The sequence below is a fragment of the Scatophagus argus genome, chromosome 13 (assembly GCF_020382885.2).
Source record: "Scatophagus argus isolate fScaArg1 chromosome 13, fScaArg1.pri, whole genome shotgun sequence".
NCBI classification, from domain to species: domain Eukaryota; kingdom Metazoa; phylum Chordata; class Actinopteri; family Scatophagidae; genus Scatophagus; species Scatophagus argus.
The window spans coordinates 10,880,799-10,903,487 of record NC_058505.1 but is presented as its reverse complement, the minus strand read 5'-3'; the positions used below and the strand labels follow the sequence as shown (position 1 = coordinate 10,903,487).

At 38.7% G+C, this 22,689-nt stretch overlaps 1 protein-coding gene across 8 annotated transcripts in view; it reads left to right on the top strand.

The window, feature by feature from the left end:
- The first annotated feature begins 10,813 nt into the window (after positions 1–10,813).
- kmt2cb (lysine (K)-specific methyltransferase 2Cb) overlaps positions 10,814–22,689 on the top strand; it is a 63,420-nt gene continuing 51,544 nt past the window's right edge. For 6 of the 8 annotated variants that reach the window (XM_046409624.1, XM_046409621.1, XM_046409622.1 and 3 more), the window contains exons 1-3: positions 10,815–11,744; positions 16,372–16,560; positions 22,237–22,325. In XM_046409624.1, coding sequence (XP_046265580.1) covers positions 16,373–16,560; positions 22,237–22,325 — 277 coding nt within the window. In that variant the 5' untranslated portion in view covers positions 10,815–11,744; position 16,372. Of the gene's footprint in view, positions 11,745–16,371; positions 16,561–22,236; positions 22,326–22,689 lie in introns of all 8 variants that reach the window. The other 2 variants (XM_046409620.1, XM_046409623.1) reach the window with 1 other exon arrangement.

Genomic DNA, 22,689 nt, shown 5'->3' with positions numbered 1-22,689 from the left:
TGTGAGCTCTGACCTACAGTCAAACAGGATCAGGGACATCTGTAACCAAAATGAGCAACAGCATCAAAATTTTATGAAATCCCCTTGAAATATCTGCCTTTTTTTTACTTTTCTACATCCCAAACAGAAACATCTTAACAGCCTGCAGGAAGGACAGGAGTCAGTGTGGAATGGCTTAAAGTCAGTGTGCAACCACAGTTTTTTCACTGACAGAAAAACTGTCAACTACTTACTGTTGTGTTTAAAAAGACTCTGAAGGCTATATACTGATAAACCACAACATTAAAGTGAAGCGATAAATGTTAATCATCTGTTTATAATGCAATATTATATGGGAAAACCTTGGGTTCCGGCAATCATGTGGATGTTCTTTGACACACACCACTCACCTATACATTGCAGATCAAATTGTTCCTTCCTCGTGACAGGTCAGAGCTATTTTATTTTGGAATTACAAAATATCAAGCGAGCAGTTTTAATAATGCGGCTGATCGATGTACTTCAAGGCACAGCAGTGGTTTGAGCTAAATGCTAATGTTAGCATGCCAACATGCTCAAAAAGCCATTGCTAGCATGCCAACTTTGAGCAGGGTTAATGTTAATAATTTTTGGTGATTATACGCATGCAAACATTTGCTAATTAGCACAGTTGGGGCTGAATGAAATGTCTTTAGCAGGTATTTGATCATGAAGCAAAGTACTGAACGAATAAAAAATATGATCTGGTGATAGCACTCGACAAAAAAGTTAAGGTATCACCAAAACTAATACAGTTCGTCCTGAGAGGGACATGGGTGTACTAAATTTCATTTCACTTAAAACCAAAAATGTCAGCGTGGCCCTAATGAATTTGACGATCATTTAAGTCATCTGGAGACTAATAATGTCTGACCATAAAAGCAGTCCATCCAATAGTTGTTAAGATATCTCAGTCTGGACCAAACTGCTGGCCAACAGGCAGAAAAACAGACATTGTCATCCCAAGAGTCATGTTGTCTGCAATGAATACAAATCTGGATTACCTCTGCTTACCACAACACCCCCCCCCCCCCCCCAACCCTGACCTCCAAGGTGTTGTTACACACTGAACTGTACTGTACTATGTCTGATAACACATAAATCTCTGCTTTCATCATTTTTATTACTGCCTTCATTTATCTGTCTGCAATATGAACAGTTTTATTGACTTCATAGTGTACCTTGGCTGAATGCAATTTGTTAATCAGCTAGGGTCTGATATTTTACTACTTGGAACATTCACAGAGTTCATCACAATATTAAATCCTTCCACAGACACAAAAGGAAAACCAGTTCATCAAATTAAAGAAAGTAACAAACGCTGTGTGGACAAATGCAGATTATTCAAATGTAAAAGGTCTTCTTTAAGACTGTGGCTGCAGCTCTCAGCAGAGGCTTGGAGCACCACAGAACTTAATTGGCTCAGCTGGGGTCTGTGTTAGCCCTGTGGTAGACTGGCAGCCTGCCCAGGATATACCCCATCTCACACCCAGTGTGTGCTAGGATAGCTTCCATAAGCAGATGGGTGGGTTAACACTGAAATGTTCCTCTCTGACTGTTCTCCTTACCACAAAATATTGACCAATAACATTTCCATGTTTTCTACACATGATCTAAATCAGAAAACAGAAAAGGATGGCCTCACATACATTATCATGCTGCACTTCTGACCTCTCACTTATATCCTGCATGCATACTAATATTTGCTAATACTGAATTGTCTGTAAGTACACAGCACAGACTCAGCTCTCATATTTAAAACATATTTTCTTTTCTCTCTCCTCTTCTAATTTAGTTATTCGTTATGACCACTGTGTCCAGTCTAGAGTAGGACTATGATTGCCAGTAAATCACATCCCTAACCACGGTTCATCATTGCTCATTGCAATGCAAACAAACAATGCGACAGCTTGATAAGACAAAGCATTAGTAGCTGTATTTTATGTCTGGTATTCAGTATCACAATATGACAGTATCAAACTGTCATAGCTTTCTCCCTTATTACCAGGATTCATATTTCTTGGCAGAGAGAGAAAAAAAAATAGAGCAAGTAAATTGAAGGTTGATGTGACACTCTCTGTCACACTGATATTGGAGGAAGTGTGATCTGCGTTGTAATGTTATAGCCTTATTCTACTCGCGTCGACAAGCAACCGTGCAGCAAATATGCAATGCATTTAGACTCTCATTGTGATGAAAAACAGATACTGTAAACACAAATATGTCCCATTTTCCTTTGATGCCTTTCAGTACTGTTCATTAAATTTCTCAGGTGGCTGTCATACAGTAATATGCTAAATTAGGTGAAATTATTTTAGATTTGTACAGGTAGGGATGCATTTAGAACTTGTAATAATCATAATCAAATAACCTGTAGTTTTGGGCATTGTTGCCAGCTGGGGAAATGTAAAATAAAATAAATGCCCTTCACACATTCAAAGAAAGAAGGAAAGAATAAAATAACATATGAAGTAGTGAGCACATGGACCTGTGAATTTTTGTCATTTATTTTGTCATTACAAACCTGCAGTGACTCAGACAGTCACAGTACAACAGAGGACATTGTTAGGATTTACACACATCAACGGTCACTGAGTATTGAGGTTCATCATTCATGCACATTCAGTTGGTAAATTTGTCAAAATATTAATTAAACATGTATGGACCGCTTTATGATTTGTCTAGATTTTTGTGTGTCAGTGTCTCATTTTGGAATCAGAATTTACTTATTAAAACCCAACGAGAAAATACAACAAAGAATGACTCCAAGAATGGCAAAATCACAGTTCACGTCAAATATGTTCTTATTGATCTGTACTGATCAGCTCCAGAAGAATAGGTCTACCATGCTTCTGTTTTCAGAATAGTTCAACATTTTAATGCCAATACATTCACTACAGAGTCAAAGCCAGGAGGTAATTTGAGCAACATAGCACAAAAACTGGAGGCAGGAGGAACCCAGCTAGTCTGGCCAAAGTTCATTTTATCTAATTTTTATAATCTGTACCTGAACAGAATGTAAAACCAACAGGTTATGAGCTGCATTAAAGTAAAAAGATGCTTTGGAATGTCAACTAGCTTCCAGTCTTTATGCTAACCTGGGCTAACCACCTCCAATTTAAATTTATCATATGCCAATAATACTTCAAGTGTGGCCACATGAAACCAAACAGAGGCAACAACTGAGCTGAACAAGTGTAAACTCTACTGTAGCTTGAAATGATTAGAATTGGAAAATTTTAACAGTTTTATGACACAGAAAATTGTGATTATATGTTTTTAAGTGCTGATGCATAAAAATCCTGAGCATAAAGAAGACTTGAAAGTGAATTCTTGGTAAGTAACTGGAGATGGAGCCACACCCTCACCCATTATCCCCCCCCAGCAGTGACTGAGAGCCCTGTATGTCAGCAGGGCTCTAAACAAAGCCCACCTCAATCTTCTCTGTCACATTCACTTCACTCCCCGATACAGCTTGAGGACGGCATCAGTTCTGGTGTCTCACGGCACACTACCCTTTCTCCTGGGTTTATATGGGAACTTGAGCCCGATGAATTCATCTCCTCTATTGCTGCAGCAAGCTTGAGAGATTCCATGAGGCATGATCTGAGTCAGGCAACTGATTTATGCGGCAAAGGGGCTGCTTTATGGTGCCATACAACAAAATGAAATTTTCAGAGATACAGGAGCTAATGCTACAACGAAAGCATCTCACGTGGAAGGCTTTCTATTGCGTTTTTTCATGAGTGAGCAAATCACTGCAGGAAAGGTGACAACACAGAGGGCTTGCGTGGGATTGCAGCAATACTGTTTACCTCTTTCTATTGGAAATAGGTGCATAAAATGGAAAAACAACTTTTAATAACATATAATGAGGTGAAATAACCCCAGACTGGAGCTAGACAAGCTTCAGATGAACTGTTGTTCTTCTTTCCTCAGGGTATTCAGAGCAAATGCAGAGGTGCATCTCACCTCTCACTGTACCATCCTGTGCAGTGCTGTGGGTGTCTCTGAGGAGTTAGGGTGCAGCAGGGAACCCAGGATATTAGAGAGCTCAGAGTGGATACTAGTATGGAGTGTAAGACAGAGCAGAGTGGGATTTAACCTTGGCTTTAATAAGGCCTCTTGGGTGTGCCTGTAAGAGAGGCCACTGTCTAGTAGCTCTTTGCTCTTGCACAAGAGAAAGTGGAGAGGGGCTGAGTCTTTCCTCAGTGGAACATAATATGGGATAAAGGAATGGTTTGAGTGAGGGAGAGAATAGATGACAACGTGGAGGTGATGTGACAGAGAGAAATAGTGAAGGGCCCATGTATAATGAATAAAAATGTAACATTTTATATGCTGGTCAGATGTTTTCATCTTGTCTCATCAATCAATGATTGCTCAATGTGGAGCAAATCAGATTGTTATGAGTGGATCAGAAGCTATTTCAGATTGTACTATTTTTGTATCCTTGCTTTTAAATAAACACTGGCTGAAAAAAGGACTAATGTGTTTTTCATCTGAGCTAACGTTACACAAAGCACTCATATGATAGCAACAAAAACAGTGTATCGACCTGTGTGCTCATGCTTTTGTAGATGTGCATGTGACTGGATGCTTTAGTCATTCACAAGACCAGTCAGATGCATTATTATTCATACCTCCATGTAAGTGGACGATGGGTGGTCCACACTGAACTCACTGCTTTGCATCTGCTCCGGGTCATATCATTGCAAAAACATAAGTGGCTGGCTACAGAGAACTGACAGCATGGTCATGTTTTTTGCACAAAATAGTGAAGCACAGCCTGCTCCTGGTTGAAATCTTTGATGGTGCAACAGCTGAGTTCAAATGAAGGTTAGCCAAAGAACTTGAGTTGCAGTCTTGTTTAATTAGCAACAGTGTTGCAATAACATTTTGACAAACGAGTTGTGATAGTTTGACCCCAAGGTTAACACATTTTGCTTGTTTACTTTCTTTCTTCCTGAAGGAGGGTCTCTGTACTGATCCCTGAGAGCTTTACACAAAACTTTACTACTGAAAGTGCTGGCGAGAACTTTCTGAAAGAAAGTAACTTTAGGATCAAGTGATTCCTCTTCATCACATCACCGTTTATGACCCTGTGTTCCCGGAGAACGAGTGGTAAACTGCTGCTCCACTCCTTTTCCTCTTCACCCTGAAGAAGAGAAGGTAATTCTGTCTTGTCTGTGAAACCCTGTTAATTTAGTTTTGTCTGGTTCCTTGGTTTCAGATATCATAGCATGCCAACTGATTTTATGACACCCTCCAACTCCTTCTCTCCTCATCCTCCTCATTCTCTTAGCTCTTTGGATATATTCCCCTATGATTATAAATAGATTCTAATTAGCTCCTCCAGCCATGGGCAATAGAATTGTTCATCAAGTAGGGACTGCACTCAGAGGCCTTTATACATTAAAGCTTGTGCAAAAGTCAGAAGAATAGCAAATCCCTCCTCTGCCTCAATTTCATTTTTTTCTGCAAAATAGAGATTCATTCTCCTATCAGTACAAAAATAATTCTGCAGAGCAATCAGTTTCCCTTCATGGGTCCAAAGGACTGTGAAGGAACACACACACACACAAAGAATAGTGAAAAGGCATCCAGATGAACTGATAAACAAAAGATCTGCAAGGCCTCATGTATGCTCTGGACTGCTTACATAATATGTGTAATAACACAACATCATTGTTTTGTTGTTGTAATGTCACAGTAGTTATCATCAATATATTTTAGGTCCACAATGTTTCTCTTCATCGGTTGGCTGATAATTAATAGACTGATTTTGAGTCTTTTATAGAGATTAAAACTGTCTGTACACTTTGATAACATCTAAGCATTTGTTACACTGTCTAATTTCACTGAAACTTAAAATCTAAAAAAAAAACAACAAAACTCTTTCCACTTTATTCAGAGCTTGTCAAGACCAAAGACTTGATTTCTGAGATATGACCAGAAGAAGAGAGAGATTCTCTCACTCTCTCTCGCTCATATCCACTTTTCCAGTTTTGTCTGTTCACTGTACCCCCACCAAGCAAAGCCTTTTGCCTGTTTTGTTCTTAGAAGTTTTCATTTTTGTTCTTTAATTAGGCTGTGATGAAAAACTATCTCTATTTAAAGGTAAGTAACAGTCATTCCATACCGAGTTTAAACTCCCAGTTGTCAGAAGGAATTATGATGCAAATTTGTCCCTGAAATATTTAAACATTTTATCTCTTTGAAATAAAAGATTAAAACAGATTCCCTGTCCTGGAGCCTTTTGAAGTTTGTGTACTCTCTGTGGCTTTCAGCATTCACAGTGAGCCAATTCTTTTCTATAACATACTGAAAGTTTGATGTAACCATGGAAAATAATTATCTGGCTGTGCAGTGAATTAGTATGAGCTGAATTCTATAATACCTGCTCTTCAGCAGACAAAGAGCCCAGCTAGCATCTGGTTTCATGTTTCTTGTCTTTATTATATTAATAACAAGGTCCATCTGCTCACCTGGCAGCTGTCTGTCCCGTTATTCTGCAACTGTGTATGCAGCTGCCTTTTGCCCTTCCTTAAGCAGCATCAGTGCTTTGTATGTGAAAGCCTCCTGCCAAAGATGTGCAGGGAAGTGCAAGGTCGTTGTCAACCTGAAACTCGGATGCTATCCTCGGTTTTATTCTTGTTGCAGGAGCAAAAATAATGATCTGATTTTTCTTCAGACAACTTTGAGTCTGATGACATGATTTACATCAGCTTTCAGTGACAGTGTCTTTTGTCCCATATTTCTAATATATGTGATTTTTCTTTATGCTGTTCCTTGCTCTAGCAATGCACCTGGTATTAATGTCAGAGTTTGCATATAACAATCAGTAAACTCTTTCTATGGCATGAACTCAAATTACCATAAGGAAAACAGCCTCCAACATAAATGGAAGGCAATTATTTTGTAAGAATAACTGCAGATCCACTGCATATCGAGGCTTAACACCCATATGATGGCTCGCATGGCTAGTAAAGTGTAGGTCATTAGCCTCCAAAAAGCCTATTTTATCTCTCAGTCATAGTGTTTTACTATTCTCTTGAAAATTAGTCCTTAATGCTGATAGCCAAAGGGCATCAATTAAACTCAACAACCAGAAAAGAGCTCCTTGAGCATTTATCCACTCAGCATGTAATTGTGTTTTATTTTGCTGAAATGACTTATTGTATTAAAACACATTCGTCTGCTAATTATTATACAAACCGACATTATAAAATTATATAACATTATACATTATTTACACCATGGAGAGATTTAGATGAGTATGAAGACATGAGGAAGAGTCTCACACAGAAATGTGTACGCAAGTAAAAGGTGTTCAGGTGGGTTTACTTTTCAGTAGATTCCTGAACAACATTCATCAAATACAGAAATTACTGAGTTTTGGTGCAGTAGCACATTACATCAGCTGTGTAAAAACATTCTATATCTATTCTTTTATAATGGTGAGATTTCTTAACAAGAACACTCGTCTAGCTTCTAATAGTGAAACCTCCCACAGCAGAGACTATGTTACTCTTGGGCAGGATGTCTCTCAAATGTGAAAAAACAACACAAACCACAAAATGTTCATCACTTGAACGATTAGGTGAACAATGGCAAAAGAGATAGAAAAGAGGAATGCTGGATAAGCAAAGAAACAGACAGCTGTAATGGGCAATGTGATCTGATTACAATTCCAGTGCGGTATGAAACAGTGCCATGCTGCCCTCTGTCTGTAATATACCAGCATTGTTCTTCTTAACAACCCAAATCATCCTCACTGGTCAATTATGTGTACAAATACAAGGAATTTACCTTTATAAGGTATATATTTGCTCTCAGTGTATCTGCTGTGCACAGAGAACAGTTTACAGGAAGAAGGACATACAGCTGACCAGAAAGCTGAACAGACATACATAAATATAAAGACAGAACTCTCGTGTACAAGCAAATTGATGAAAAACAGGTCTATATACAACCATATATCAAAGGCAGGTAGGTAAGGGGATTACTTTATTGTTACAGAGTTACTGAAACTCTATAACTGATCCAACTTTTCCTCATAGTGATGACATGTGAAATGAAACTGTTCATTTATGTGTGTTTATTTCCATAAGAATCCTCTATTTAGTCTGAGTTTCAACATGTTAGTTTTATGAATTAAATCAAATGCTGTTAAGTCTTACATTACGTACATTACATTGTTTGATACTTTATAAAGATGCTATTGACATTACGTAATAAATAATAATCATTAAGTAACTGTTGACAAACACTGTAGTCATCAACTAACATTTATTAAAGCTTTACATGGCAACTAAGGTACTAACTAATAACAGTATATGGTTGATGAAAATTTAAATTAAGATATATCTCTCACTAAGTTCACATTTCATGCATTGCATTGAGCGAAACCTGTTTTATAAATGTTTATTTAATGTTTACTCATTGATTGTCCACTTACGTGTCCATCCTCCAACTTGACTTAAAGGCTCATATCAGTGATGGTCTTTGCTTGTTTTTTTTAACCTTATGCAGACATTTCTTAACTTAAAATTATTGTGCAGATTATACTGTATAAGTAATACTTAATGGTAACTGTCTGTTAATCTCATAACCCTCTTTGTAAAGATTTACTGGAAGCATTAGTTAACCATTAGTTAGTATTGCATTAAGTAATGTTAATTAATAAATCCTTATTCCTACAGTGCTGCCAAGGACAACTTTAGAGAATTTATATTTCGATATGCCACAGGAGCAAAGCACAATTTTATTTAACTACTTCCCTTTCAGATTTCTGCTATTGTTCATGCTGGCTCACTGTCACACTGTCATCAATTATCTGACACCTGAACAGAACGGAGCCATCATTAATGTTATCAGTAACACCTGTGCTTTTCTTACTATGACAAGTCAAAATGTATTCTGTGAAAACTGCTGATCGCCATTCTTAAGAAAAAGTGAAAGAAATATGTGTGTCTACAACAGTATCGCAGGCACAACACTGCAGCGGCTTCATGTAGTTAAAGGTAATTAGGTCAATGGTGGTTAGTGGTGTAAACATACACCTCAGATCAAAGGTCACAATTTAGAAAGTGACACCTGTACGTATGGTGTCTCACACTTCACTGACATCAGGCCACCATGATAATTAATGCACAATAGTATGCTTACTTGATCACAATGGGCAACTTTGGTGCAGTTATGATGTCTAGTAGTTACTATCAACATTCTTTCCACAACAAGGCTGATGATTAATTCTGTGATGAATAACAATCCAAATCCAACTCCAGTAAACAGTCTCTGTGTGTAATTCATGGATGCTTGAAGCAAAATAGCTGAAATTGCCAATGAAATTAAGAATGCTAACACTGGGTCACACAGCAAGAAGCCAACCTTGTATGTGAAAATCCTGCATCCATAATTGCATTGTGCATATACACATATGCACTGATCAGCCACAACTTTAGAACCACTGACAGGTGAAGTGAATAACATTAATCATCTGTTTACAATGCAATGTTCTGTGTGGAAACCTCCCACCTGGGGGTCTCACCCTCAATGCGCAGTGGACCCAAGGGATCCAACATTCTGATGCCATTGACCAACAAATGTCCCCAGAGGTCCTGTGTCCCTTTCCCTGATAGTTCAGGGCTGTTTGGGCAGCACAAGGGGGACCTACAAAATATCAGGCAAGTGGTTGTAGTGTTGCGGCCGTATATACTTTGTGTATGATGTATGTAAGAAGTCGAGCTTCACTGACATTATTGCTGAACTTAAAAACTATATGTGAAGATATCTTCACATATAGTTTTTTTTTTAACTTTACTACCTAACTAACTTAACAGTAACTACTGCATATTCTCTTCACCGCCCAGTAAAGCCACAGGTGAGTGACAAATTGGTGGGGAAAAAAATGACACAGTGTCCTATCAAGATGTATCTGCATTAATTTCTTCAGTTTTTCCTCTTTATTTAGTCACTCATCTGTATATTTGTGCGTGTTTTGTTTGCACTGCCTCCAAAGTATCAACATTAATTAAAACAATAATAATAAACTAATAATACAAATACACACACTTTGTGTCTTCTGTTGTCTTAGCCAGCAGGGGGCGCTCATGGTCTAGGAAAGATGCCAAGGTTTACCATTGAGAGGGATAGAGCTGTGTTTATTTCCAGTTAATTTTCTTGGGGTTTCACTGGAGAAACTCGGGAAGTGGTCACTTAAAGCGCTCAAAAAAAGCTAAATGCACCTAACACCCAACGGCTCTACTACATATTATGTGTAGCTGCTGGAAGCCGACCCCTGGGGGCTTTTTTTCCCCGAGATTTAACCCCTGCATGTACAGTGTGCCTGCCAGTTCGTAGACTACCGTTACCAAACACCCAATGCAGTGCCTACATCGGTGTACGTACGTTTGTGTGAGAAAGAAAGGAAACTGAGCAGGAAATTGGATGTTGTTAGGAGCTAGCTGTGCAGATTTATTTGGTTGTTGTCAGTCTAAACGGATGCTGTCAGGACAATCCTTGAACCACCACCGCACTTGCGTATTTAAGTTAATCCACCCTTGCTCTTGAGAAGGCTGATGACTGTTGGGAGTCACTACAGCTGCTGCTGCCGCTGCTGCTGGATAAGATTTGCATGAGCTGGAGCACCAACAGTTGATAATCCCCTTCCGACCCGACTGTAATCCAGTTCTCCATCTTTTAGAGCCCTCCCTATCCATTATTTTATTTACCAAATGCCCATATCCATCCGCAGGGTCAGAGAGTATTTTGAAGAAATTGTCAAATGGTTTGCATGGTATTTTTTATCTTGTCCTGTTATCGATAAACATAAACAGTTGGCACACTCGGGAAACATCTCTTTCTCGACGGGCCACGTGGATTTGGAGAGATTAATGTGCCGTAGTTGTTAGAGGAGGAGTTGGATCTAGTTTTTGAGCAGCCTAGAGGGTTGTGCTTCGGTGCCACTTATCATTAGATATGGCCACCGTTACAGAGTACGCCGAAGCGTCATCTTCAACTTAATTTAGTGATATTTCACAGTAATATCGCATTTCGGCCACTGTGGCAGACGGAATGTAATTTTTGGCAAGCTAATGTGTGTTTTTACCTGTCTTTGGAGGCGTTTGTTACTGCGTGGCAGGCTGGCTGCCAGAGTCTCTTAACTGGCCGCTTGGTCCCGCAGCTTGTCGATGCTGAAGAAAATAGAACCAGTTGCCAACCAAGCGGTCGGCACTCAGCATTTGCGTTGCGCGTCGTTGTACATTTGCTGAGGATTTACATTTAAAGTTTCGTTTTCGGAGTGTTGACTTTTGCAGCCTCTTGGACTTTGGCTTTGATTTGTTTATACGTTAATGGTAAAATTGTTGGCCGTAGACTTGGGTGGCTAACATCAACTAGCTATATAAGCCGAACTCGTGCGACGACAGCTGTCATTGGAGAAAGGAAAGTGATCCCCCCAAATGCGTGAGGCAGTGAAGCGGTTTTCTGTTGGATTTACATCAGCTGCTTTTCCATCAAATGGGCAAAGTTGGGAATAACATTGCAACGTTGGAATATAATGATATGCGTTATGCATTTTTGAGAATTGTGGTGTTGCTTCATTGGAGAAAGGCTAGCTAGCTCAATTAGCTTGCTAGCTAGCTGGGTGATAAAAGTGCGACGTTTCATCCCCCAGTATTTTGGACATGAAGAGGATAATTCGCTATTCATAGGGTCGGAAGGTAAGCCACAGAGAAATTGTTTTTCATACAAGCTGGACTTGTCTGGTTTTTATTTTGCGAAGTAAAACTGAGCCAACCTTATCCACCTTCAGTCTGATGTTGGGGGTTTGTCGCCGCCTTGGCTTTCATGACTCAGACTATTCAACGGAACGGAACATTTAATAGAACGGTTCATAGGTGCTATATCACCAGAAATGGATGGGTAACGTTTTAGTTCAAATGTTAATACAATATATGCGATCAGCATTCACACACAACTAACGTTATTTTGTAACGAAAACCAGAAATAAAAGCTTACGTCATTGTATACGGTATCGTTTTCACTTTTGTATAGCATTGTAGTTCCCCAGAACAGTTCCGTTTCATTGAATAGACCGAGCCTTTGTGTGTGTTGGGCAGAAATGCTCAACATCGATCCAGTTGGAAGTTAGCTAACTGATCGCGTAGTTAAGGTTACCTTCTATGTTTGCCATCATCCCTGGACTATTATGTTTAACTTTAGCCGTGGGTCAACAAAAAAACGAACCATTAATATTTGGTGTTCTTGTGTAGTTTTGGCTGTAGTTACGAGCTAGTAGGACGAGTTGGCTAACTAACCATAGGAAACCTGTTTGCTATGTGAACCCCTTTCAAAGTTGTCTTACTGGCTAATGTTTCTCAAAGCCTAATCCAATTTGCTTGTTGTCAGTTAAATGTGAGCGATGGTTTTAGTTCTTTTTGTTTTTTCTGTCACGTTTAAACGATGTTAATGTTATTTTTGTCTGTGGGCCACAGAGTTCAACACAACAGGCTAGCTATCGTTAGCTGTATGCAACTGCTTTGTGCCCAAGCTCGAGTTAACAAAAGCTAACGTTAGCATGCCTCGAATTGTGCCTGTGGTGGTCGTGACTATTTAGTAGTCACTGTATCCTAACCTCATATGCCCCGACGATCTACATTATTCTCGCCACCATTCAAGTGGGACTTACCTGTTTGTAAAGCTGGTTATAACATGAACCTTATCCAACTAATTTCTGTTGCATCACTGCTCAAAATATTTTGGGGAACAGTGTAAGTCCCTGTTTTATAGTGAAGCATTTCAGATAAGATTAATAGTTTCTGTATAATTGTACTGACAGTTTGACCATTGTAATGACTAATGTGTCTTGTGGAGTTTGGTGTTATTGGACCACCATCTGTTCAGAGCCTGGAGGCTGTTGGAGGCCAGTATAGACGTAAGCGAAGAACAGTATTATCACTATAATCAGCTGTGAAAGATAATGATGTTGAGCTCCACAATATCTGATAGTTCAAATTGAAATCTCTGATAGCTTGCTGATTCAAAATGTCTTAATTTTCTAGAAACACATTCATTTCTAGAAATAATTTCATGCCAGTGTTCTTACAAACTACAGCACATAACTAACCACAAACAGCAGTGATTATATAGAACAAATATTCAAAGCAAATTCTTTGAAACATGGGGCCAAACAACATTGACATTACATTGTACAGATCTACAATATAGTACATAGCCAATGAAACTATGTTATGAGGTAAAACAGGCCCATCAAACAAGGCTCAGCAGTTTTTAAACTGCTTTCCTGAAAGAGAAAACTAGCAAACTTCTCATGACTCATTCTACAGATTAGTCATAATGTAGTCTGATGTAATTGCGTTGTGGTACAGAAAAACAAGCTAGCAACAGTCAGATGTGCAGATTTTTTTGTATTTATCTTTTTGAGGAAGAACCATCAGTAATTATTACTTGTGGCTGTGTTTGGAAATAGTTTGCTAGCTTGATATATTTTTGATCTAGATACCGGGGTTTATCAATATTGTTGCATCTCTCATTCTGCATTGGTGCCTGGTCACAAGTGATAATTCAGCATAAAATCTTATTTGGTCCGGTTTAGTCGTGGACTAATATGAATCAAGTTTTCCCCGTTAAGAAGTTTTACTGCATATGGTTTGATAGTATTTATCTTAATTTTCAAGCCCCCTCTGCTAAGAAAAATGTGGTCAGTAGTTTGCTAAGTGCTAAAGGTTTTCGTCAACCACTTGTTAACACTTTTGTATGCAGTGGCCATGTAGAAATGCAGCAGCACTTGCAATCATTCGTCATTGTTTAAACAAGATATATTTAGCTACAGCACTGTAAAATTAACCTTTTTTACAGGGTTCTCAGGTGAAACAAATCAAAAAATCAGTATCTTTCTTTAGTTAATTTCACTGAAATAAGCTCTCAGCGATGAACAAAACAGTTGCTGTGCTGCATCACTTGGCTGTAGGGCTGTAAAAGTCTTTCTGCGCTGGATTTTTGAGAGAGCCTTGATATCCACAACTCACATGTACAGGCAAACACATATTTCAAAGCATCTTGTGCAATGAACAGAAAACATACAGGCAGGTAACAACTTATAAGGAAAACATGAATAAGGCTAGTTAGCTTAGTGGAGAAACAACAAATCCAGGCACTTTCATAGAGCATGAGTGGTTTGTGCTTGAAAATTATATGAAGCACACCCTGTGCCCTCTTCAGTTATCCCATGCCAGCTAAGCTGAACACCATCATCAAAACATCCAAAGAAGGAATGTGTTTTGTTAAAAAAAAAAAAAAAGCATTCATTTCTTTGCACCTATCTTTGGTTTTACTTGCAGTTTCACATTTTCACAATGGGATTGTTACTAAGTAAAAGTGGCTTTTTAAGTTGTTTAATCCACTACGACCACAAGGTTAACATTAGGGTTATCCATTCGAAATAATGCATTAACACTCCCCAGTCCGGATAAGTGGTGTTTTTTCTTTTCTGCCCATACTGCTGACATTGTGAATGCAGCATCAGTACCGTAGAGTCAAAAAGCAAGATGGCCTTTTGAAGACATGTTCCAAAGTTATACAGAATGAAATCCATAGTGAAAAAGAAAACCATGTGTTTCCTCACAATCTGTAGCATCTGTGCTAAAAATGTAATTTTACACTATATTTTTTAGTGTGGGGTGTAATTCTGTTGTTTCTTTTGACCATAAGAACCAACTTTTGGTCAACACTAACACTTCAGCACAGAATAACTTGTTAAAGTTGTATAGGATTAATTATGTAATAATAACATTGACGAAACAGTGGGGGCAGACAAAAACAAACCTCTCAATTTTTCTTTTTCCCAAAAGGCGTAGTGGAATAAAAGGTTGTCCTTGACTTAGACATCTGATTGGACTAAAGTATGTGAGAGGTGCCCAGGGTAGAGTTGTGTTTCTTAAAGCTGGAGTTTTTTCCTCTCACTCCAGACTAAAAGTACTGTACGTCTAATTAACAAACTGTGTTCACATGCAGTTTGTATAAATGTTTCTCTGGCTTAATTTTTTAGGATTTTGAGCTTTTGAGCCTTATTTTGGATGTAAATAGCATTTACCATACTATTTTCACCTTACAGTTTGCAGGGTGAAAATGTTCAGTCATTCAGACTGGTTTCAAAACTTGTCAGGAACTACAGTAGCTACTCCTATTTTCCACTAAGCCATATTGATCTGTACGGACCCATAACACACTATGTAATCTAATATGATTTGTGGAAATTCTGTTGGAACAGTTTATGTATAAAATAAATGTTCATTTTGACTAATTGAGTGAACCAAATTACCTTTTAAAAGTCAAGGTAATCCTGAAAATGCAATATTCCCAAAAAGCAGTCGTGGTCACTGTTTTCACAAAATTTTGCCTATGATCTTATTCACTCAGTGATAGCAAAGGGAAATTTGTAAAAAAAAATTTGTAAAAAATATAGAGCAGTCATTGGTAATTAACAAATCGTCTTATAACATTTCACCCAACATTGGTTTGTGCAACCTAAAGCAAACCTTTGCTGTGTGCCATTGTTTCTCCAGTGCACTCATGCCACCTCATTTCTCTTCACATGCAACTAAAGGGCAGCATTCACCATATTTACCATTGAGCGGTTTGTAGTGGGTTTTCTTTCAGTGGGTGTGTTGAAGCAAATAGAAAACCTGGAGTGGCTGGATGTGGAATGATTACTGAATGCTGTGAGTACGAAGTGGAAATTGTTGCCAATCTTCTCCGATTGGCTAGAAGTTGAGTATATGACAATTTCTCTGCTCTTAGTTGGATATTTTTCAGCTTTAGATGGAGAGTGTGTTTCTGTAAGACATGCAAGGACTATGGGATGGTAAGTTAATACACCCTGGGCATGTAAACAGCGTCCAAGATGCTTAAATCCCATTGAATATTAGAATCAGATCAGAGCTAGGTGTCTTTTACTGCTTAGAGGATGCCTAGGGTTTTGTGAATATCACAATTGTTTACCAGTGAAGTAGTTGTCGTACATAAGCTTTTGGCTGGGCTGTGTCATGTGTGTATGTGCTTGTAAGGGGAACCTCCGCTATCTGTGTAAGCGTTGTATAAATCTCAGAAAGAGCTAACTCAAAAATGCTTAAAACATGGAGATCTCACTGAACTAAGCTGCAAGCCATTTTTCTTTCACCATTAAGGGTTTGAATTTTCCCATGACATTGTTTTCCTATCCTCTTTGAAATCCTGTAAACAGTATGAAGACAATAGATGTGAAAATCAGAACCCACTTACTATGTAACGCCTATCATTATCTCATCTTTCTAAACATTTTTTTTGCAGAATGTCATCAGAGGATAAGACTGTGGAACCCTCTGACCAGGGACCCTCACCGCCCTCCAGCAGTGTAGGGGCCACATCCACAGGAAGTCCTGCCCATGCAGACAAACGACCACGTGGCAGGCCACGCAAAGATGCTGCTGCCATCCTACCCCAGGCGCCACCCTCAACTATGTCAAAGAACAGGAAGAAGTAGGATTTTTTGTATTTTCATGCCACAGATCCTTGAATTAGATGCATCTTGGTTGTGCTGCTTCTGAAAATATCAAGATTTTTATTTAAAATTTGTTTTGCAAGACATGGTCCTGTGGTGAGGTCAGTTGCACTTTGTCCCCACATTAAGGGGTTTCCATTTTGTTTGGTAGTAAGCATTGGTGTATCTGAGCCATTGAGTTGGCCTATTTATGTACAGAGTCATGAAAACAATCCTTTTCAAATGGCACAGAAAGTTATTTCCTCATAAAAATCAATCATGCTTTCATGTGAAATAATACTGAACCTGGTACATACCCCAGAGAAATATAAGAAACGGATACCACCCATATGCTAGTGGTAAATTAGAGCACCTGTGTTTTTGCTCATGTACAGATTTTTTTAAATCTAATTATCATGTGGTTATGATGAAACCCCAAAACCATATCACAAAATCTGGATAATGTTGGACAGTTTAGTCTCTGTTACGTGAGCATGGTAGTAAAGTCACGTAGCCAACTAGATCACTATGTGGATTTGACACATTACTTCACAGGGGTCTTACTTTGGTGTTGTGTTGTAAACAATTTGTAAACAACAACATGAATTACAGCTGGCATCCAAGGAGCTTGCACCAAAAAAGAACTGCCTTTATAAAATGTTTTAATGGTCCAAATGAACAAATACATATGTTATTTCAAATCTGGATATTGTCTTGAGTGTGTGTCAAAATGGAGAGAAAAAAATTGCATTTCTGCTTAACAGATGTTAATATTATGTTTTGGCCAGATTGCCAACCATTTTCACCTACTTTGGGCATTGCAGTTTGTTGTTGAAAACCAGTCATGTTTTAACCATTTAACAAGTAGATTTTTTGATAATGTCCCATTGGTTGATTAGAAATCCTTGTCATATTGTGGTTTTTATTGTGGTTTGCGGTTCTAGAGCTGTTTGATTTCCTCAATGCCTGTGCAGAATTGTCTTGCGATGCATTGTACAAGGTGCCTGGCTTCTTTGTGACTTCCATAGCAACATTTAATGCAGCTTAGAGCTGTTCTGTAATATAATGCCCTCAAGGTTCTTAACTCTCTCTCTCTAGTCTATACTCTCAATCAATCTTAATACCCAGCTCCCAATGGATCGTTTAAACCATCCAGAAGACGTGTTAATGCCACAGTGGACGGTTGACCTGGAACAGACTTGAAATGCTTCATGTTGATGAACTGGTCAGAATGAACCATCCGCAACAGCAACAGAAATGTGTTTTTCTTCTGCTGCTCTCAGAGTTATTTATATTTTTGTGATGGCCAGTGAATTAGATTTGCTGCTAAAACCTCTACAGTGAATTAATGTTCAAAGAGTGTGGACCTCACGTTGTTCCTCTTTTCAGCCATTTCAATACACACCAGCTTTTAATCTTCCTAGTGATCATAAAACATAGGCGCATGTTCCTCATGGTTTGAAACTACCATTTAGTTTGCAGTTTATAAAGTTAAGTACACCAACTCTCAGGATGTTAAGATGATCATGTACACTTGAGAGTGCAAAAAATGCACAGGGCCAGAATTATCCTTATAGCATGATTTTGTGTTTGAACCACCTAGCTTCTGCCTTCTAATGGAAATAACCATAATATTAACCAATAAATATTAAAAATGCCAGTGTTAAATATGAAAATTCAGTTTGCTTGTGACAAAGGAGAATGTGTTAGAAATCACTCTTGTGGACCTGGTTGCTGGAATTTACTAGATGCACCGTCTCCATCTGCTTGTGAATCCATTTCTGTAATGTATGATCCATGTCGGGTTTTTCAGGCAGCATCCTGCTAGCTGGGACTACTTACCACAGCATTATTTTCACCTTTTCTTTTTTTCTCTCCATCTCCCTGTGGTGGGACTGTGGGGGGGATAAGTTGTGCAGGGTATGGGTTTGAATGTTAGTCCTGGGCATTTTTCAGTGAAATAACTGGCTGACTCGATGTAGAAATTTGATGCATTTAGTGTAGCTATATAATTACAGCTGAATGTTGTGTAGCAGTCCACCACCAGTCACCACCACCCCCTACTTTGTGTGTATACAACGGATTGCGGTCATATATGAAAATGACACATACAGCTAATTTCTTCTTCTGATTTGCTTTCTGGAATCAAAATCTACTTAAATGTTATTTGCTGTAGGGGGCATAAGTGGTTGTATTGAAGGAAAGGAAGGCTTGCAATGCAAACGGTGTGCTCCAAACTGTGCAATGTATAACTGATAGATATAAATGGTTTGTTGCTCTGTTGCTGCTGCTGCTGTAAGCTCATTTAGTTGGCTCTCCTGGTGCATCGCTATCTATAGCTTTACATGACTTTGACCTCCTGTTCTGTACTGATCTAGTGAAGTATAGTTCAGAAAATGTATAGAATATCAGTCTTACCTGATTTTACGTACCTGTACAGATGAGCTGTAGTAAACTGTACAAAGTACTTAAAAAAAGAGAAAACTCTTCTTCTTTTTCTTCCTCTTGGTAATACTCTAAAATATGCATTATGACAGTTGTTTAAGTAGATCCAAAACAGCAAGACAGTTCATCTTTAGCTGAGCAATTACTGTTTCCAGTTACCCTCACAATAACATCAAAAAGAGCTCTCTTTAAATGTTTCTACCTCATTAAGATATTTATGTTTGACTTCAGCTTATAGGTAATTATGTTTTAGCCAAGGTTTGCTAGAGGCCTTTTCTGTCATTCTCGTGGTTTTAGGGTTGTTCCTTATCTTGACATGGAAGTCATTTAGAGGGAGAGGTTGATTTGGCATCCAGCCATTTGTGATTTTTCTCTCCAGTGGCACTGAAAATTACCCCCCCCCCCCTTCCCATCCCTGCATCTCCACCCTCACTTCCAGCCCCCTGTATTCTCCTGAGTACCCCTGAGACATGCTGCTCTCATCTGGCCTGTGTTTGCTCTCCCCACTTAGCATGCTAACAATTGATGTTGCTATTTAATTTGTATCCATGACACTTATGCCCTCCACATGGCGCTTCCTAGATTAGTTTACCAGAGCTCCCTTTGGAGGTTGCTGACACTGACAGATCTGTTCATGCTATATGTAAAAGATGGGCATGTGCTGGTGTGTGTGTGTGCACATCTGTATGAGTTGGCACTCAGGCATATGGTTGTCTTGATATGCTGACAAGGCACATCAGTAAGATACGGGAAGGGCTTTTCTTTCTTTATAATGACTAATTTTATTTCTTAAAATTTTGTTGATGTCTTTAAAATGATGATGACTGGGAAGAGATGGCATGATGAAATGTTAAGCTTACAGTTATCATGACACTCCAGAGAGAAAGTCTTAAAAAGCATGAGATATTTTTGGGTCACTCAGCAGGAGGTAGACACAGGAGAAGGGATATCCCAATCAATTTTTTTCCCTTGGATCTCAATCCAAGTCCTTTTGATAATGAATATTTGCCAATATGGAGTTCTCATCCAATACTTATACTATGATACTATAATACTATGTTCTCCTGCAAAATATACCTGCATGTTGCACTCCTGTTTTCTACTGTATGATATGTTTGACACCTGAGTTCCTCAGCATTAAAGTAGTAACTGTGCTTGAAGCTTTCCTTGATGGTATTATGTAATATTTTGCGTTGTTTCCTATAGAGGAGTGGCTGTATGTAACTGCAATGGCGGGACATTTTGGACCAGATCTGGGCAGCTTGTTTTTGGCATTGTTAGTGTTTAGATACTTTTGTTGAGACAATACTTGCATTTTGGTAATGTGACCTAAATGATTCTTTTAGATACCGTTTTAAAAGGTAAAACATGTTTTTCTACAAAATCCTTCAATATTCTCAAATGAAAGAGAAATGTTATCTAAACACAACCAAGGCTGTACCAAGGCTACAGTAAAATAGCGTAGAATGGACAGATTTTTAATTTTCATCAGGAACTGATGAATTGATTAAACAATAAGTAAACAAGATTTGAAGTTCTGACTGGACTCTCAGTCTCTGCTTTTATTTCTTGACGGTGCTGTGCATTAGTTAGTGGAAAATTAAGTAGTGCGTTGACTTTTTACAAACTGCTTTTCTGAAAAAGATAACCATCACCACATTAATAATGTAGCTGTGATGCTTTTGATTTTCACTTTTTGAGACAAAACAAGCCTTATTTTCAACAAGCTTGCTCACAAGCTTGCAACAAGTTGCTCATGCAAACTGGCTACATTAGCTTGCTATCAACTAACTAGTTGTTGATTGCATATACTAATGAGAGATTGTAGCTGTGTTTTTTTTCCATTTTTGGAAAGCTTGTTCATGTGTTTGGAGATTCATATTAGTATGTATCATCCACAGTTATTCTTTTCCATTTGGAGTAATCATTAAAACAGTAGGATTGTTGTAGCATCCATGGACTTCCTTTGAAGCACCATGATAATCAAATGTGCTGATATCAAAATAAAGTAGCCCCGTCCGTTTTTGTGTTTTTGCTTACAGTTGCATACATAATTGTTTCATTTGTGCTATTAATTTTGGAATAATTTTAAAAAAGTGATTCAATATAACAATTAATTTGTCCAGAGCAGCCTGAATATAGTTCATCAATATTTCAATATTTTATTCAGTCATTTTATCCTCATCAAATTTCCATGTCACTGCGCCATAAGCACTGGACCTTCACATTCAGATGTATTTTTGCATCATTGTGGAACAAGGATAATAATTCAAACGATTTACAAACTGTCTCCTCCAAAGTAAATGGGGGGATTGCTGACACCATGTGAAATTATTTTTAATCTGATTTACTTATTTCTCTGACCATTTGTCTTTTGTGTTGCTTGTTTGTGTATCTTGAGCCTTGAACCCTCACCTCTGCTCGTGTACAGAGTGCTGTGTTTCAGAATTTACTAATATAGAATGTGTGACTGGATGAACACTTCACAACATATTTGAGGACAGACGTATAGGGAGGCAGGCAGAGATTCCTTGCTTTATAGTTAGTTTATTTACATCATCAACAAAGCTTCAATGAACAATGCCCAGTTTGTTGGGTTGTGAGATACATCACAACCTCTTGTGGTTGTGCAAACAGCCCTGAAGGGGATATGTCTGTTCAAGATACCGAACATGACTCATGTATGATTAGAAATTTGCTTTAATTACAGAACTATTATTATATAATAAGTAATGTCTGTAGTCTGATTTGAAATTCATCATTCATGTTGAGTGAGACTCTAATGAATTGTCATCCCTCAGGGGGCTATAAATGACGGAGGTGTTGGTTCCAACTTGAACACACATATTTCAGTTTTCATGCATGCGAAAGACTAAGTGTTGATTTAGGTACATAGTCATAGTAATTTAGCTGGGGATCATGATACATTAATTCCTCTGCCTCTTAATTTAATTCCTAACCTGAATCCTCAGAGATATTTAGATTGGCCTGCCACCACCTTTAAATTTCACATATTAGCAGTATGTTTAGCACACCCCCTACTACCACCCTTCCACCTTGCCTGGCGGCTTGAGTGCCTCCATTAAAATCAGTGACAGCTGTGACTATATTTAACTAATTCATGACCGCACCGCCACCCTACCCCCCGCAGGCAAACCCAGGCCCTTTTTTCTTGTCTTATTCTTTTTCACTGCCTCTGTTTATTTGTATGTGTGTCTTCCACACTCTAGGGGTCGCACCAGAGGAAGGGTTGTTTTGGATGAGGAGGACAGCATGGATGGGACTGAGATAACGGAGTCCATAGGCCCTCAGGACACAGGTGAGACTATGCAATACCCTTGTTGATCCATTATGTATGCACTGGTTATGTTGGGAGTGATACAAGACTTGAACTTGCTCATCCAGGCAGCCTCATAGAGTGCTTCAAAGGGGCATTTCAGTAAAGGTAGAGGAGTCTCCCTCTCCTGGAGATGGATGGATGAGAGCTTTTCATGGCACCCCATGTTTCTACTTCAGGGCTGTAATTGAAAGGGTTTAGCTTGAGCTGTGAAGCTGCAGTGTGTGTGTGTGTGGGTTTTTTCTCCCCTTACTGCTTCCATCTTTCCTCCTGCTCCGAGATTGGCATTGAGGTGCAGTGGGAAAGAGCCGAAGGCTAATGCCCTCTAAAAGCTTTTTAAAATCCC